General features: G+C 34.4%; 1 protein-coding gene across 2 annotated transcripts in view; it reads left to right on the forward strand.

Moving 5' to 3' along the window:
- The first annotated feature begins 15007 nt into the window (after positions 1-15007).
- Positions 15008-20189, forward strand: part of LOC111052226 (transcriptional regulator ERG homolog) — a 65018-nt gene continuing 59836 nt past the window's right edge. Inside the window, exon 1 of one of the 2 annotated variants that reach the window (XM_039428485.1) lies at positions 15008-16927. In XM_039428485.1, coding sequence (XP_039284419.1) covers positions 16111-16927 — 817 coding nt within the window. In that variant the 5' untranslated portion in view covers positions 15008-16110. Of the gene's footprint in view, positions 16928-17864; positions 18050-20189 lie in introns of those variants that run through there. The other variant, XM_039428487.1, reaches the window with a different exon arrangement.

The raw sequence follows: 20189 nt of genomic DNA on the forward strand, positions 1-20189 counted from the left end.
ATAATATGAAGTCCCATTAAATTCTTGAAACAATTGTCAGATGGATAAAGAAAACGCAACGCCCAACAATATTTCTTTCTCTGCTACTAGTGACATTAATAGCTCGCAAAACAACAGAGTTTGCTGAAACTGAACCTATTATAGAAATAGGTAATTATGGAAATTACACGGTTCAATCGCTAAACGTGGATCACTATAGAGGAGATGGTTAGAGAATATTTCTTGGTGAAATTCACGCATTTAATACATAAAAGCTATTAATAGAAATGTATTTCAAAGCAGAGCTCAACACTTGACCTATGTGGTCATATTAAATTCTTGAAACAATTGTCAGATGTCAGATAAAAATGCGTAAACCTCGCAAAAACATTTTTCTCTACAGAAAATATTCTTGATTTTTGCATGTAAAATGCAAATCTCATTGGTGGCGGAGTATGTTAAGACGAAGTTATAAGAAAGAGATGACAGTTGTAGAGTGGAAGAGAGGGAGGAATCCGAAACTTTTCTCAAGTTTTATGTGTTGTATGTTTGATGCTCGCACACGCTCACGCACACACCTCCACCGTTCAGCGCGCACTGGACTTGATTGAAGCAGCTGCATTCCTGAGATTGTAGTCACTGGAAATATATCAGCTCATACCTCCACCACCACCACCACCACCGCTAAGGAATCCCTCCTGAAGAATGTGACCGAATTCCCAGGCTCCTCATCCTGCACAATTATTATTGTTTCTACTGCTTAGCAAGTGGGTAATGGGTGGGCGTGAACGTAACCCAACTTAATTTTCGATCTTATCAAATATAGATTTTATTTTGTGGTATGCTTGGAATCCGATACAAAAAAGCTGCAGTACGGTAACGTGGTGGAAATTGGTGGCTCTGCTTGGAGTACGTAATTATGGGGATGAATGTTTTGTGTGATCTGAATTATAAAATGTTCAGTTCTATCAGAAATGGATTGTTTACAAATCGTTCTCAACACAATAAATTATGCATACCTTTTGAAAGGTAACGTACACTACGGTATAATTTTCACCAAGTTCCAAAACAATTTGCAACAGATTTCAAGCATTACATGGCGTATGATTGAATAAATTCTTTGCTACTAATTATTCTGCTAGAAAATAGATTGTTTCTGCTTGATCATCTCATTTATCCTTATTTGATAATGTTCTCCAATGCAATTGACTATTCTTTAATAGAAAACTGTAATAGTATTCTGTTCTATAATGCCTGTACTGCTGGCATTAGTCCATGTGAGGAGCAACCTTCTTCTTACAGACTGTAAATTTTTGTTGTATATTGTTGTGAACGAATAAGAATAAAACCCAATTTCAAAATGTTAAAATGTCGTTTCCCAATTAATTTCTGTTCTCCAAACAGAAAAACAATACAATTGGATCGCATGGGAGACATCGGCAGTCTGCAATAATGTATGAATTCTATCAATATTAGCCTTCTCTGCCAGAGAACTTCATTAAAAAGCTAGGCTTGAATTTTAAAAAAACTTTTGAAGTGAAAATACACTTACTTTTGTAGTGACGATCGTTTCGACCTGTTGTTGGTCATCCATGGTCATCCATGTAGGATGACCAACAACAGGTCGAAACGATCGTCACTACAAAAGTAAGTGTATTTTCACTTCAAAAGTTTTTTTAAAATTCAAGTTTAATTTTAACAGTGAAAAAGTATGGATATACAACGGAGTAAAAAGCTAGGCTTAACCTTCACTTCAATCCTCAAAAATATCAATAACATTCGTTATGATAGCTCTCCAATTACAATTGACTATTCGTTTTTGTTTTGTAATTCATTTCTCGGTTACAAACAACTATTCTTGGAAACAAAACAATGTATTATACTTCATTCATCTAACTACTGTTTATCAAATACATTTTGAAAAGTTGTAGCAAAGACTAAATAAGAATGTCTTAAAAATGGCTTGGATATGTGGTTGTAGATTCTATGTTGATAATCTTATTATAAAATAACTTGTAGATTAACAAAATTAAGTTCCCACAGAACAAAAGAGCTTCAGAAGAATGTGATAAAGCACGATATAAATTGCTTTCCGGAAAAATAAAAAGTATGCAAAGCATTAGTTGGTTATCGAGTACGGTAAGGATTGCTCGACATAATATATATGTTAGTAAACCTTAACATAAGTTCTAATGTATGTAGGAGGTTCATTATGAAATATAGTGATAATCACTCGGAGATTCTGTGAGGAGCTGAATATGAATATAGTTATAACTACGGTACCAGGTTGTAGGCGATTGAAAATAGACGTAAAACATCAACAGTGTAGGCTATAGCGCAAGGCAGTTGAGTTGCTCGGGGGCATTCCCACAGTAGTAGGGAACCCACTGGCTGTAAGCATCTAGACAGGAGTGAAGCTCCAAACAACACATCCACTACCCTCAGGGCTCGACGCGTCTTCTAGGAATCCCCGCGAGTTGCTCCATAGGTCCCGTCTACAATTAACTTCTTATTAATAGCGATCCATTGCTGCTTTACACTCATATAGCCTTTATACTGCTGTATATAAGATCCATATTATACTCTCCAATATGCAGAGGGGGCGTGATAGTTGGTCACATTTGAACGTTTCAAGAATTTCCAATAAGTCTCCCGTCCACTATTCTTGTGACGGGGGTGTTATAGTCCAGTATATTCCCCTGCATTACTGTGTAATGACTTGTGAGCTGTTTAATGATAGTGTAGGAAATCGAAAATTGAGTTGCTGCTTTAATTTTATTCTTAAAATGAGAGTAGGTTGTGGTTTATTTTTTGCTTCCTCTCAAATAGAGAGCAAGTGCTTTGTCTTCTGTTTCTTGTTGTAGAATGTTGGAGAGTGAGTTGTATAACATTTTTATCTGAATCAATAAATTTAATATACTATAAATATGTCAAGAATGAGACTCCCAATGCTGTCAGCTATCCAAATTGTTTCTAGGTTCTGTAATTAATTTCCAGACCAACCAAAAATTTGAAATTTCTTAGATAGCTCAACTAATTTAACTTAATCCTTTCCATTATAAACTCGAATTATTTTATCAGTCGGGATTACTGTGAATAAATTCAAGAAATTTCATTATTGAAAATAAATCCAATCATTCGAGTGATATTATTAAAATTGTTGGTTAGCCTATTGAATTTTTCCAATTGAACTGCAGATATGATTAACGACAGAAAAATGTTCAATATCTAAAGTCCAGCCACCAGGTACTTTTCGCTGAGAAAAACTCCTAACACGCAAATTTTTCTGTGCAACAAATTTGGAATATTGGACTTCGTAAATACAAAAAGTTGACCTTCCAGCCCTGGAGCTTTTTACAGTGTCCCAAAAATCACGAATTTTCATCTCCTTTTCCAGTTCTTTGGGATTGAAGCCAAATCGAGTCATCGGACTGAAAAAATCATTTCTACCTTTTTTTTGGATAATAACATTTTTAATGAAATAAAATAATACAGAGCACTCTATCTCTATTGAGTGCTGAGTTACAATATTTTTCATGAGTAAGTAATTTTTTGAAAAGATAGAAATTTGAAGGAAATCCCGTTTTTCATCAACTATATCTTAAAATTTCAAATATCAAAATTTATTATTCTAAATCCCTCCGGGTGTAATTTTGTGCTCTACAACCTGAAACTAGGTAGATCGTTCTATCTCACATAGATTTCCAGGTACACCAGATAACAATGTTCCTTGTATTTCGAAAAACATCAGATTTCTAGCTTCAACCCTCATCATTAACTTAACATTATCCTCTTACTAGCCGGCAGGCTCGCTTCGCTCGCCTTATCGATCCACCCCCGGCTGCATCAGCCATCAACTCGCTTCGCTCGCCTGAATTTTTCATTTCAGCTTTCTTCCTTCCGTTAAAAAGTCAAAAGAGTCTTTCAGGCTCTATTCAATCACCAGTTGTCTTTGAATTATGTAGTGCAGGGTTGCTATTTCTCAATTAGAGACCTGGTTGGCAAGGTATTTTCCCTCCTTTCTCCCAGCAATTCTGAATTCCTCTCAAGACAATATCTCTAGCCAAATCTGAACATGATCTGTCAATTACTTAGTTATTGAGAAGGCGTTGAAAACGCTCAAAAGACCCGGAGCTTGGGTGTTATTTCCAAGAACCACCCAATACATCATTTTTATACCTCAGCTGAGCCTGTGTGCCAAATTTGAACATATTCTATAAATTAGTTCATGCAAAATGTGAAGAAACGCAGGAAAAACGCTAGGACCGCGGGAAAACCGCAGTAAAACCACCTATCTTTGGCGTAATTCTGAGTCCTCTTGAGAATAAATATCTAGTCCCTTGCTGAACTTTTGTACGAAATTTGAACATGATCTGTCAACTAGTTCTTGATAAGGCCTGGAAAATGCAGCAAAACGCTCAAAAACTGCGGAACTTTGGCCTCTGAACTTTAGGCGAAATTTAACTTCCAATACATCATTTTCACACCTTAACTTCGGATGGACACGTTAAGCCGTCGGTCCCGGCTGCCTAAAAAGCAGTCGTTAGGTCATGTCAGAGGCCCTGAAATTGATCAGTTGCGACCTGAAAACTCTGACACCAGACCTGAGCCAGCCAGGTCACTCGATATTATTATTAATATTATTATTATTATTATACCTTAACTGAGCCTGTGTACCAAGTTTGAACATTTTTGCCAATTAAGAAAAACGCAGAAAAAACGCAGATTTTGAGCGTATTTTAGGATTTGTTTTTTTCAAATCCGTTTTTAGTGCGCCTCTAGATGGTCAACTAAACATACATGCCAAATTTGAACGTATTTGGTCCAGTAGATTTTTAGTTCTATTGATTATGAATGCATGAGTGAGTCATTGGATCAGTGTCATTTCGCTTTTATAAATATAGATTGAGAACTCGCAAAGATTAGTTTTATGAGATCATGTTCTATCACACTCACCCGTTTGATAAACTATTGCAGGAGCATGCCTGAGTAAGTATAAAAATTTTAAACACTGATAACTTTTGACTCAATGATTGGATCGCCTCATACTTAAAAGCCTATTCTTCTTGGCTCCTCCAGGCGGTTCGAAATCATGTTTCATAAGTCAAATTCGATCAAAAAATTGGAAATGTATCCTCGACTGTACTTAAACCTATATTTTTAAACACAAAAATAAGGCTAGTAAATTTCTATATTCAAAGCTGCTTATTACGGAAACCCATTATGACAAAAGGTTTCACTTGATCTTATTGTAGACCAGAATCTTCTATCTCATGACGTGGATAATTCATGGAAAAATATATTTGGAAAGTTCGATTTGCTCGTTTCAAAAAAATCAAGAAGATGAAGAAATTTTTATCATTTTCACGTTCTCCGTAGTTTTTGGATGAAGAAAAATGATCGAAGATGAATTTTGGTAACTGAGCATTTAGAGCATGGAATCGTCTACAATGTGAGACCAATCACAAGTTCCTATCATGTGTGATTCTCAATTTAGAGGCTGTTGATTATTAGAAGAATCATAAAAAAATGGAAAAATCTGGTGTGGTACACTCACACAACTTTCCTTGCTCATTGAACTGTGAGCCTCATTCTTAAAGGAGAATAATTTAGATGGATAACATAATGACGATTGGCGGCAACATATTTGAAACTAGGATCAGACTACTGTATATATGTGTATATATAATTGTTTTCAGAGTACATTTTCTTTGTGTAAATTCTGAAATTCGATTATTTTTTTAAAAGTCGTCACAACAGCTGTTCTAAAGATGAAATATCTTGACTATGACTGTGTTCTTTTTATAAACTGCTCTACCTACCTACCTCATGCACGAGAAGGAGTTTACAAAGTCCATTTCTCTAGGATGGGGTGGACCCCATTAGTTTCCAAGAAAAAAGACTCATGCCAGTTGATAGAGCTGATGAATAACTATACAGGGTATGAATTTGAAATAAATCAGTCATGTCATTTTTGAGAAAATCGTGAAAAACATGGTTTTTTAGTAATTATCCGCCATTTTTCTCAAGAATATTATGGAGCTCCTGCAATTTTCCCAGAAATGAGACTCATGTCAGTTGATAGGGCTTATAAATAGCTATCCATGGTATGAATTTGAAGAAATCGTTAGAGCCGTTTTCGAGAAAACCGTGAAAAACATGGTTTTTTAGTAATTATATGCCATTTTCTCCGCCATCTTTAATTGAATTTTATTGAATTTCTCACTGTCGGGTCCCCATGGTATAAGGACCTTAAGTTTAAAATTTCAAGTCAATCGGTTAATTAGGAATGGAGTTATCGTGTTCACAGACATACACACATACAGACCAACACCCAAAAATCATGTTTTTGGACTCAGGGGACCTTGAAACGTATAGAAAACTTAAAATCTGGTGTGGTCCACTCACACAACTTTCCTTGCTCATTGAACTATAAGCCTCATTATCAAACGAGAATAATTTAGGGGAATAACATAATGACGTTGACGGCAACATATTTGCAACTACGATCAGACTACTGTATATGTGTATGTACAAATTGTTTTCAGAGTACTTTTTCCTTTATGTAAATAATTATTGTGAAATTCGATGATTTTTTTGAAATTCGTCAAAACAGCTGTTCTACAGATGAAATATCTTGACTATGACTGTGCTCTTTTTATAAACTGCTCTACCTACCTACCTCATGCACGAGAAGGAGGTACAAAGTCATTTCTCAAGGATTGGGTGGACCCCCATTAGTACCCCAGGAAAAAGACTCATGTCAGTTGATAGAGCTAATAAATAACTATACAGGGTATGGATTTGAAAAAAATCGTTTGAGCCGTTTTTGAGAAAATCGTGAAAAACATGGTTTTTTAGTAACTGACATTTTTCTCAAGAATATTACGGAGCTCCTGCAATTTTCTGAGGATTGAGACTCATGTCGGTTGAAAGGGCTTATAAATAGCTATCCATGGTATAAATTTGAAGAAAATCGTTAGAGCCGTTTTTGAGAAAACCGTGAAAAACATGGCTTTTTAGTCATTATCCGCCATTTTTTCTGTCATTTTTTCCGCCATCTTGAATTGAATTTTATTGAATCTCTTATTGTCGGATCCTCATGGTATAAGGACCTAACAATATTACGGAGCTCCTGAAATTTCCACAGAAATGAGATTCATGCCAGTTGATAGGACTTATGAATAGCTAGCTATCCATGGTATAAATTTGAAGAAAATCGTTGAAGCCGTTTTCGAGAAAACCGTGAATAACATGGTTTTTTAGTCATTATCCGCCATTTTTCTCAAGAATATTACGGAGCTCCTGAAATTTTCGATGAAATGAGACTTATGCCAGTTGATAGGGCTTATAAATAGCTATTCATGGTATAAATTTGAAGAAAATCGTTAGAGCCATTTTCGAGAAAACTTGAAATCGGGGTACCTTAATTTTTTTTGGAAAGCAATACTTCCTTACCTATGGGAGTAGGGCAAGGAAAGTAAAAATGAAGTTCGCCATTTTTTCACTCAGCTGTAACTTTTCACTTGTGATATTGTAAAAATAGAATCGTTTACTGGATTGAGATGAGGAGAGTATTCTCTGAATAGGGTACTCGACCACATTTCGAATTTCTCATATCGGGTATTTCACAAAAAAGATTGATTCTGATAACATGATACCCATGCGCAATCGGAAGGTCGTAATTGTCCAATATTTCCCTAATATTTGAGCCCAGTCAACAAAGACAAAAAACTGGATTTCGCGCACTAATTAAGGGAAAGCTGAATTTCCACAGGATTTAAGTATACATAGTACAGATCCAGGAATCACAAAATACTCACCTTCCCCCACTTACTTACCCCCCTGGATCCCTCCGAAATTTGAAACAGCAATGATTTCGTAAAACAAGTATATCTCGGTACCAAATCAAAGTATCGAGCTGACTTTTATCTCATCGTTTCAAGGAAGTATACAACAACTATTGATTTTATATAACATGTTATCGTATATCTTATTTTCAGGAAGTTCATACAAAACCATAGAATAAGAAACTTTTCACTTCATAATTTTGTATTTTGTGGAATAAAAGTTTACCAATCCGTTTTTTGAAAAAATGATCGATATAAAAGTTATAATAGCTCTCTTCAATACCTTAAAAATGGTGTATCATAAGTCATACTTTTTTGATGTCCTGTAATCTTAATTGTCCACTTAATCTGCACAATACAAGTTTTCCGCTCTCAATGTCCATTTAAGGCTGTGCAAAAGGCTGAAAAAATATTGTTACTGCTGATATTCATTTTTCGAAGTTTTTCGATTTGTATACTATCAAGCTATCAAAATAAAAAAAAATTCTGAGGAAACAAATTTTTTCCGTTCATTTCTTTTTGAGATATGGGCGCCTAAAGTTTACATTTTTGAGAGAGATCATTTCAAATTGGGTAAGAGATAAATCTATGACATTTTAAGGATAAATTCTATTGTTGATTGAATAAAACAAAAATTTTCTGAAAATATCAATTGTTGGGTACTTAATATACCAAATATGACCAGAAATAGCTTAACTAAAAGTTATTTTTGGTCACTTCTGGTAAATTGAATAACTTTTTCAAAAATTGTTATTTTTAGGAAATGTTTTTTTTCAATCAACAATACCATTCTCATGGATTAATAAAGTCATCTCTCACCGGATTTGAATAATGATCTGTTTCAAAAATTTAAGCTTCATGCGCTCCTATCTCAAAAAAGTAATGATCGGAGAAAGATTTTTTTCCTGAGAAAACTTCTGCATTTTGATAGCTTAATAGTATTCAAATCCAAAAAAAAAAAACTTTGAAAAATATCACCAGTAGAAAGATTTTTAAGCCTTCGTACAGCCTTGTTGATACATAAAAACCAACTGAGTCAAATGCAAGGCAATTTGTTATCGGGTGTACATGGAAATTCATTTGAGATAGAACGGTCTACCTGGTCTCAGCTTGTAGAGAGAAAAATTACGCCCAGTGGGATTTTGAATCATGGATTTAAATGTTGGAAATCGGAAGATAGGCCTATAGTTGATTGAAAACTGAATTTCCTCCAAATTTCTGTCTTTCAAAAAAATTACACATTTTGAAAAATTTTAACTCAGCACTCAATTAAGATAGAGTGCTCCGAATTCGTTCATTTTATTCTAAATTTTATTATCTATATAAAAAGGAGGAAGTAAATTTTTCTGTCCAATCACTTGATTTGGTATTAATTTCAAAGAACTAGAAAAGGAGCCGAAAATTTATGACTTTTGGGGCACTCTGTAAAAAGGTCCAGGGCTAGGAGGTCAACTTTTTGTATTTAAGCTACCCAATACTCCAGAATCATTGCACGAAAAATTCAGCGTGTTTGGAATTAATTCTCCAAATTAGCCTTTTACCCTTTTTGACTACCTCGTGACTGGACTATAAGTCAAAATAATGAGATCGATAATACTTGCTGTACTATTTTATAAGAAGTACACTTTGCTTGATGGTTGCGCTGATAAATTATAGCTGGGATATGATTTATGTCCCTGCAACTCCCTTTTAACGGGTAACCACTTGAAAAGCCGACTTTGTTGAATATGTCTTTGAAAATCGCTTCCCGCTGGTTCGGAAGCCACTAGAAGTTGTTGGTATACTCCTCTCTCATTATCATTCATCCCATTACCTACACACAAGCCTGGAGTTTGAATATGGGAATCATACAAAATAAAAAATACGTTACAGTAGTCAGTTTCATATAAGAATCCAGTATTCATTAAATACCTATTGTTTAAATTCGAAGACCTGCTCTCTTCCAATTAGCAACAACACATTAGTCTATTGTCAAAAATTTAAAGGATTTTAATGGCAGGCTTTTTATGGCTTAAATTTCAGGCATAATGTTTCTCCAAAGTAATTAAGGTTCTCAAACTGTAAATTAATCCAAGTATTTTGTAGCAACACATTATTTGAATGCTGACCATAATTACATGGGCATTTGATAGCACTTTTTATTTGGATTTCTTCATTCTAGAAGTTTAAATTTTGCAGTTTACTTATTGGCGATTGTGTAAAACTGAATAATCACTCAATATTATCTTTAATGTGATAGGTTTTGTATGCTGAGTATTTTCATGGCAATGCTTATCTTCAATTACATTAAAAATTAAACAAGAATGGTTATTTTTAGGAAGAAAATGGATTAGTGAAAAATAATTATCTAGTGCAAGGTTGTTGGCTTTATAGAGTGTGAGTCACACCTTGACAAATGGACGAGATCTTTACAAATTGTCTGGAAATTAAGTGGTTTTCACTACTATTTGATGTTTACTACCTTAAAACAAGTTTCAGTCATGTCTTAACCACGAATTAACTTATCTAGTATTCTACTTCATACACTTTAGATTACAATTTTTTATTTTCAAGATAACGTAATTACTCCAAGCATTAAAAAAAATAACTCATAATACCGAATCATCTTTTTTCGGTTACATCATAATCATATTTAAAAATCAAAAGATTTGAATCGAAGATGGAAATACGAGTAATTGGGATAATCTTATTCATTGTTTCCCTGACTCTTAATTACTCTTACTACAGAACTTTGAGTGAGTTCAAACGCGATTCATGCACATGCTTCTCTCGTTGTAAGGGCGACCACTTAGAGAGCAAACTCCTCAAAATATAATTCATCAATTTGAAAATGGCTTCTACGTAGTTCGGATCCCACCTAAATCTGTAGGTTCACTCTTCTCTCATCATCATCATCCGTTTCATTACCCACGTATAAGTCTGGAGCACATGTGAGAATCATCCTCAGAAAGGAGAACAAATAAAAACAATGAGGAACGTTTCTAATCAAAAAGTCTATTGGGAAAGTTTTGTAGTAGAGAGTTGTGCCAAAACACCAAATAGTAGAGAACTATACGAGAGAAGGTATATTAGGTGTGTCAGAATCGAACAAGAATATGAGAGAGAAAGAGAAATATTGAGTGGGTTGAAAAAGAGATAGTGAATAAAGGAGAGAGAGAGTGAAGATTCAAGAGTGGTGAGAAAGAATAAAATTGGGTTATGGAAGCAAGCAAAATTGAAGAGAATAAAGTGGAGAGAAAGGAGCAGATAATGAGATGTTGTGCTGTAAAATAGAAGATAAAGCTGCAAACCGAAGATGGAGAGAATAATAATATGACATGATCATCTGACTTGTTATCCAGTTTCCTATTGGTGGAGAAGTGTTCTTTCTGTTTAACCTACTCTTCTCTGATTGGCTCCCCATTCTCAGTTCCTTGTCTACATTGTAAAAACAAGTTTTCCTCTTCTTATCGAACAGAGACAGAATGATGGAGTGAAACTACTTTGGCAATGTTTGTGGAGGTTTGAGATGTTTAGAATTGTGATTGTGCCTAGCCTTTTATCCATGGTTATCTTGTTTAAAGCGGAAACAGCGAGAAACAAAATGGCCGCCTGAAATATCGAAAGTTTGCCTTGTGGAATCAAGATGATATTTTAAGAGAAGACAAGAAAATTCGTAGTTCTGTCATGCATTTATTTTTCCTGTACGTTTCAACACTATTTTGTTTGAAATGATCACGATTGAAATTTTCCGAGAATTATTGTTAGTTTCGGCTTCTTATCATGATTCAAGAATACATCTGAATAAAAGTCTATTTGAACATATGGGATTCAGATTGAGTCATTATCCTATTATTAAATTACGAGTATCTTCAAATAAGTTATCATTTTCGAAATGGAACGTCACTTACAGTATTTGATTTTAGGATAATTGCTGTTATATTTGAACTAAACTTTCTATGCATTCTACCAAATATTAAATATAATAATTTTTTATATTATATTTACTAAATATAGATGTATTAATAAATATAATATATTTATTATTAAATATAATAAATAAATATTCTCCAATACTCCCTGTAATCTCTACTTCCTATTTACTAAGAAATGGAGAACTGGACTCCATTCAAAATGAAAGATCGAAACTGAGTAGACGAAGCACCCTTTGAAATTGCTATGAGGCTTGTTACCACTCATAAACACTTCATAAACTTTTCTCAGCAAAACAATTATTGATTAATGATTTAAAATCGTCTACCTTTCTATTTTCAATTAAATAAGGGCTCAAACCTAAAAAGAATAGGAATCTAAATTCATTACTAAAAATAGAATAATATCTGTTGTGAATCAGTTTCACAAATCTAAATTTGTAAACTAGATTTGTAGATTTGCTATAATACTAGTGAGCGTCTAGTATCATAATCATAATGTCTTCAACATTTTTAATTGTTGGGAAAATTCATTCCAAGAGCATCTTACTCTGGAACGTATTGAATAGATTTTATATCATTACCAGAAATCATCAATATTCACGGATAAATTGGATTATTCATTCTATTAATACTATACAAAATTATACACAAGGGTATTATTCAATTATACTTTTGTCTCACTGGAAAGCTCACTCCGTGAATTGCTTCGCTCACTTGTGTTTCATCTTGGCAGTTGTCGAGAATTCCAAAATCTGGAAATAACTGAACGTCTTCAAGTGTCAATGAAATTTTAATTTTTCTGGCTTATTCGTTCGTGAAAACGCTTCAGGAATTCAAACACCGCAGAATCAGTATCTTCGTTTTTGGACGTTTATTTTTCGGGAAATTGAGAGCCCAAACATTTACAATTTCCGATGTGAATGTGTGTACGAAGTTTGAAAGTTTTATATCAAGTCTATCTCAGACTCTCAGAATAATGGAACCTGTCTTTATATTCGTATTTTTGAGTCACAATAATCCAACTGATGCTTTCTAATGTTCATTGCTTCCAGAAAAAACTACTGGTTTTGTGAGATCTAATGATAAATATTAATCGTCTCAAGGGGATGAGTCACTCTGGGAAATTTCACCGAAGTCTAGATACACATACATCGATTCTTGGACGATTTTTCTGCCCTTATAGATCCTATTAGATTAAAAATTCTATTACATGATGTGTTCATGTGTTTGCCAAGTTTCGTTTAATCTAATTAATTTCATAAGGACCACAAAAAATCGAACGACCCAAAATCTGTGTGTGTGCCTGGCTTAACAGTTTACTTCAGACTGATATCAGAATATCGAGATGGTTTTGTTAGCAGTAAGACAAATGTGATTCTTACAGGACACACCATAAATCAATCGCATGCGTGTCAACGAATGTTTTGCGTGAACATTCGCCCAAGAAACCATCTGCATTGGCATTAGCAGACTCGATCATGTAACTTTCTACACTCTCTGTGCTCGATCTCGTTCCCAAGATTTACTGTAACGCCTTACTGTGAGGTTATCTCGAACCACTGGTCTACAAGGATTCTTCTAAAATCCTTGAGGAAATAAAGAAATACCTTTTTCTTACGCTGTTGCCTTTATATGCTACAAAGTTCAAAACAACGTTCAAATCAAATCTAAACGGACTGAAACAGTATATTTGAAATAGAACGCTTAATACCTGACAATTTTTTCGAAATTACATAAACCTGAATTCTCAATCATATTATTTAATTTTGTCATTCTGGAAAACCAAATTAGATTCAATCTTATATTGTTTTATTGAGATAGGGTGGAAACATATTGGAGCGGTGAAGGTAGCTTCAAGCTTGAGCGTGTCAAATTATGTGCTTTGAATGCAACACTCTTAATCTTGAAGCTACCTTCGCTGCTTCCCTTCTCCGTGTTTCCACTCTAACCAAATGAGCACGTTTTCTGTACTTGTCAAAGGTGAACGAGTTTAGAGGAGAAAAACCTCAAATTTTATTCAACTTCACGATATTAGCGTATTTGTTATTTCCATGGCATATGTCTGGACTATGATTGCTCACATTTGTGATGTTGACGCAGTTAATATGAATGTAAATCCTTCCAGTATTGGTCCCTGAGAGCGATCAGGTTTCTTTCGAAAATGAAACTACAAGAATGACAATTGAATTCGAAAGATGTATATTAAACATTCAGCCAATTTAGTAACTACATTCAATTATGCCTTGCAGTGTTCACTTGAATTGAGAAACTTTTTAAATACATTTCTTCCCCTAATGAAAAGATGAGTGGTCGTTTGACCCAGATGCAATACGCGAAAATGAGAGAATTAAGCATCTTCAATCACTACTAAGCCTATTTTAGTGATTAAAGTGGACTGAATTATACTCTTTGACAATAAACATACTTCCTATTGAAATAGGCCTTACATGATTTCATTCTTCATGAATCTATTAAATTAGAATAAAATTATGGAATAGTCGACTGGGGGAATTGAGAATGTCAAATTAATCAAACTTGTAGTTCAGAACTGAAACTCTCCTCGTTACACTAACCAATATTCTTTCCGCAACAAATAAATGTATTTTTTACATACTCACTCTCATCTGTAGAGTTAATCCACTTATTAAAACGTTCTAGCTCTATGAAGACGCTCCTGTATGCCGTTTTTATAAGATTGTTTTGTTTTATTTCACCATTTTTACCATTTATAGTAGACGTATTGTTTTATTATATTTATTTACTTAGTTGAAAAAAATATTATATAACCTCGTACTATTTTCTCATACTTCACCACTTACATCACGTAAAAAACCTAAAAAAAGGACCTCCTTAAATCCCCACCACTTTCCGGAATACAACCTCCATTTTGGTGGTTAGACTTTCAACACTCCCACCAGCAAGATTTCGAACCTAACGTGTTTCATAAAACAAAACTTGTTTCATAAACTACGCTAATAATAATAAATACTCCAACAATCCCCACCACCAAAACGAAAATAATTGAGCACCAACCATCACATCCAGTTGAACTAATACGACTGAGGAGACCTTCTGTGTGTGTATGATATTTTCAGCGATAGTTGTGCTCTTTGTCGTATTTGTAGGCGAAGGGGGAAGGAGAGAATGAAGAAAAGGAGCAGCATCACGCCGAAATCCAGGAATTGGAGACTAGTCATCACCTGTAGTGCAGGTTACCTGGCTCTGGCTGGTTGCGGACTCTCCCGACTTCTTGCTCTCAGTCTTATCCTGCAGCTCCGCGATTCCGAACCGAACATTGCTTTCTTCGAGACATTTTACCCTTTTGAGGTTAGGTTTTCGTCTTCGATTCCCCTACCGGATATAACACGTGATTAGTTCTAATTGTTATTTTATGGAGACAATTTTGTTGTTGTGACCTTGCCAGCTGTTGACCAATATGGGGAAGTTTCCCATTTGATGTTAGGCGGAAATGTTGAGTGCGAATGAGTCAACGTGTAAACAAGGTGTGAAAGTGTGTTTTTGTATTCTTTCTTGTAGCTTTTATTCGATTATTGAGAATCTGGTTCTTGTTGCATATTATTAACTATTACAAAATAGGGTGAGTTTGATTCAGAGTGAGGATCGGAGACTTTCAATAAAATATGAACATGTGTTCATAAACATGGAGTAATTTGATAGGGATGATACATTGGTCCTGATTCAGATCCAAACTCATTGATGACGAAAGTTACGATGATATGATGACAGGATACATTCAATAAAACCATGTTATTATGAATAAAATTGAAACTTTAAGAACCAGAATAATACGTATTTTTTCAATGATATTGTCATTGAAATGATTACATGAATTGAAATCAAGATAAGAATAGGAGCATGAAAATATAAAGTTTCAATAAATTATAAATTTAAACTTCAAACTAAAATAATCATTGGTTTGTAGCCTCATTTTTGTCACCCTTTATATAGAATTCATTTCTATTCCATTGGGTCAACAGACTGTGCCCACTTCTTTATTTTCAATTTTTAACTGCCATAGTATGATCAACAATAATTGCATACTTTGTCTCTTATTGGGTATCTTCTTCCCCCACTACCCAATAAATACCCCATTTAAAAGCTTATTGACTGAATGATAGGAATACGCTTCATCATAATTGTACCAAAATATTATACATTCTGATATACGGTACTATATTCTCGATCTGAAACTTATTCTAACACAATAAATTATATTCGGACACTGAATCAAACTCCACTATAGAACCCCAACACCTAATTATTTAAAATTGCAGCAAATTTTCTTCAATTGACTCTCACATCAATTTCGAATAATTGTGGACAAAGTATAAATTCATAGTGATAGAATGGGAAATCACCCCTTTTGGGACAAAATGTTTTGTGGTGGTTTTTGGTCGGAAAATGACATGTATCACAATGGTTTTACGTTGGAAAATGGAATGTATGACAGTGGTTTTATGCCAAATGAAACAATTGGTGAAAATAGCTCCCGTGAAAACACTAATGACAGACTGTCATCACCTAGCACTAGTTCCGAGTGTGCGAGTTTCCTGTGCAATAACAACAATCTCGGAGATAGTAATTTTGTGAAAAACTTCAACACAGATCAAGGTAAAGCTTCAGCGCACAAGAATTTCGTAAAAGACTATAGCACAGTTGCAGATAACTTGTCAACTCAAGGTAGTCCTCGTAGTGTAAGAGGAGAAACAATGGTTACGGCTAGGAGGAAAACATTGGATTGTGGAGGAACTATGACTATAGTGAGAGGTGTTTCCGAAGAGAGTGGATATACTAGTGAGATGGGCGTTTCCGAACATAGTGGAACTAGTGTGAATTTACTTGATGAAATTAATACGGAATCTAATTTATGGGACCAATTTAGATCTCATGCATTGGTTAGTGTTCCTCCTCATGATGTAGAAATGGACAACCTCGCCAATCTTTCATCGGAACTGACCATTCTAACAGATAGTTCTGGTTCGGCCGCCCACAGTATCCTCACATCTCCCGATCTCACGCCCGAACCATCCAGGTGCCAACCTCAATTCCAAGTTCCTTCAGCTGTTCCTAGCACCTCGCAACAAGTTCCTCAAGAAAATGTCACTGAGACTGAGGATGAGGGAGATGATGAGGAGGAGAGAAAGGAAGTCCGTTTGCCTTCTGGTGAGTAGTTTTTCCTTTAAAAAAAAATACAAAAGAATACCACTAGATCAGTAATATATTTCTGGAGCCATAATATATCAGTGATAGTTATTTAGGCCTAGTAATATTACTAGATTTAGATATATTTGACAATTTCTTATTCTTTTTCATTTAATATGAGTAGTTTTTCAATTAAATCTGAAAGAGATTAGCTGATAATGAATTATACATATTTTGGTAAATTTATTTTTTTATTTCATAATCTTGAGAGAAACGAAAAAAATTGAAAGTACATGACGACTTGAGAAATTAGGGGGACTTGAACATAGGATATACATAATAGAAATACGGGCTTTCGAAATGATTTGTCAAGAATATGAATACATTTTAGTCTAATAAGTCTAGTCTCCACTGGTTGCGGCTCTAAATGGAAGGTGTAAAACATAGAAAGAAGAATACTACTAGGATTACTAATAGTAATATTTCTGGAGCTAGTATATATTAGTAATAGTTATTTAGGCCTAGTAATATATTACCAGAGTTGGATATATTTCTACTAGGATATTCTTCTGTTTCTGGAGTAAAAGAACCTATACGGAAATTGCAATGTGGCATGTCCTCTCCAGTAACCTATGTTAAAGGCTTACGTTGGACAGAAAACGTCGAAGCAAACAAAACACAAAAGATAATGCGAATTAATGAAATTTACTATTTCTATATTAGCTCTATCGATTTGATTTTTGGGAAATGAGAGCTAAACATAGCTATTCTTCATAGCTTATCGCGATGATTTATAGGGATAATTTTCAATAAAAAAAGAAACATGGTTTTACATAGGAAGAAAGCAAGAATAGATAGAGCTAGAGCACGTAGGCCTCTACAGCTTGATGGTGCACTATAGTTTAATGGCATCCTGTCCCTTAATAAGTCGCTTCCCTTCGGCTGTTGGGTAGGCGCACATTCTGCCAGTCAACAGTCAAGTGTATTGTACACACCAACTGATCGGTGATCAGTGTGGCCATAATCAGTGATTACGTGACCCGTGATTAGTGTATAAAAGTGTAAATTCGCTGGACTGGATTTATTACTCATTTACTGCGTACCATGATAAACTACCGCTGATAGTGGAATCTAAAATGAAGTGTTAGTGAATTATTCTCATATTCCTCTATGGTTGTATAAATTTGTTTGCCCAATATGTTTTCACGTGTATAATTCAATAGTAGACTATTGTAGTAGCAACCTTAATATTAATGAATTTTGAGTGCTTCCGATAAAAAGAGTGTCTGCGTGAGTTGATTGTTGATTAAATTGTAATGTTGTTAAGTCTACTAATCAGTTGGCTAATTTTCATGTATTTATTTTTTTATCACAATATTATATAAAGTAACAATTTTCATCTTGTGTATAACGTTTGGATTGCTTAAGCTGTTAGCTCCGTCGCACCCACTCCGAATTTGGTCGACCGATTATTTTATTGATATTCATATTGTATCTCTCCATGCGTCTATGCTACTAGTATTAATCTTCCCCACAACAATTATACTAAAGTTTATGAATAAAAACATGTTTTCTATCTACGACTTGTTGAAAGAGATGCTTGATAAGCTAATACATTCCAATGAAATAGATAGACTCATATAAAACAACATTTGTTAAGAATGGATATGAACAGTTCGGTTACATTTCGACATCCATTCAGCACATTCAAAAGTTTGTATCAATAAGAGCTGATTTGTGGTATCGATCAAAGACGAAATCTACATCGCGACTTACTCGGTCTGTTCTTACCTTTGGGGCAAAGTTAGTAGACTTCTGTCCACTAACGTTGCCTTTGAGGTGTATCGAAATTTTATGGGGAGAGATTCAATTTCTCATTGATGTTACTGTCAGACAGACCATTGCTCTCATCAACTCATACCTGGTAGGAAGAAAAAGGCTCCTCACAAAATAATAATAATAATAATAATAATAATAGTAATGTCTACTATGTGGAACTGTTTTCATTTCACTTCAATATGGAGAAATTCAGCAACATCTCTGTTCATACTGTAAACTTATCATTCATGTTAGCCTGGTACATATTTTTTCCCAGTTTAAAACTTTTACATATAACAATTTACACTAACAGTCACAGCCTATTTCAAAAACCTCCTCAAGTATTTTCAAATCATCATTCAAATAGGATTTCTCATTAAGCTCACAAAGTAATCATCTTTTAAAATAAACACCCTTTATTGCTCCAAAGTAAACTACTCTTTTGAAGGTGTGATTTCCCATGTCAACTGCGATCCACATCGCATGAAGCAATTATATTCAGCTACTTGCAATTAGTGCTTGTGACATTACCCATAACACTCATTAATAAAATTCAATAACTTATGTATTCTCCAGGGTTACTCAATTGGTAATACACGAAACATGTAGTGTCTACGTCTACGAAAAGAAAACTGTAAGGGTTGAAGTTTGATTCTTTAAGAAAATATTATACACTAATAAGAATATATCAATAGAAAATAATACTAGGATGATGTGAATAATGAAAATTTCATTATAAATTTGTCCAAGAAATTGGAAATCCAACCTAGTAGAAAAGAAATAGCACATTCACCCTCAAGATTTATAACAATGATTCCTGGGATTTGCTTGAAGTAGATGTATAGATTTAGTGGAATGAATCTCGAAGATTGGGATATCCCATAGAAATGACGTAACAATTTAATACGAAAGAAGAAGCAAAGATGTTCATCAAATTCAGTACTACTTGAAAGAAAATGTTGTCTGTAAACAGGAGTGAACCACATCGTGAACTGAACACAACTACAATATTTCTTGCTCTTTTTCTGGTACCAATCATTGATGTTGGCAATCATTCTAGCAATGATGATCTTGCTGACAGCTGCTCTGAAGAGTTCGGGGACGGACATTCCAAACCACGTTCTCAAATTCTTTAGTCAAGATATACGCCTCCGACTAAAGCCTTTCCTGCCAAGAACTTTCCCTTACAGTACACAATTTCAGCAACTTGGATTTAGTTTCATTCCTTATGATGAGTCCTAGATACTAAAATTTTCTTCTTCTAACTGTGTACATTATCTCAGTCTTCTTATCGGGCTTTTAAAGAACTCTGTTGTTTAATATCCATTCACAATATTTTCAGGATTCTTCTATAGGTCCACATTTCAAATTCTTTCAATTTCTTTGCTGTTGCTTTAGTTAGGGTCCGCGACTACTCTATCATAATAAGGTGGAAATTATGTAACATCGGAGGAGTCTAATTTTC

This window comes from Nilaparvata lugens, chromosome 5 (assembly GCF_014356525.2).
Source record: "Nilaparvata lugens isolate BPH chromosome 5, ASM1435652v1, whole genome shotgun sequence".
Taxonomy (NCBI): domain Eukaryota; kingdom Metazoa; phylum Arthropoda; class Insecta; order Hemiptera; family Delphacidae; genus Nilaparvata; species Nilaparvata lugens.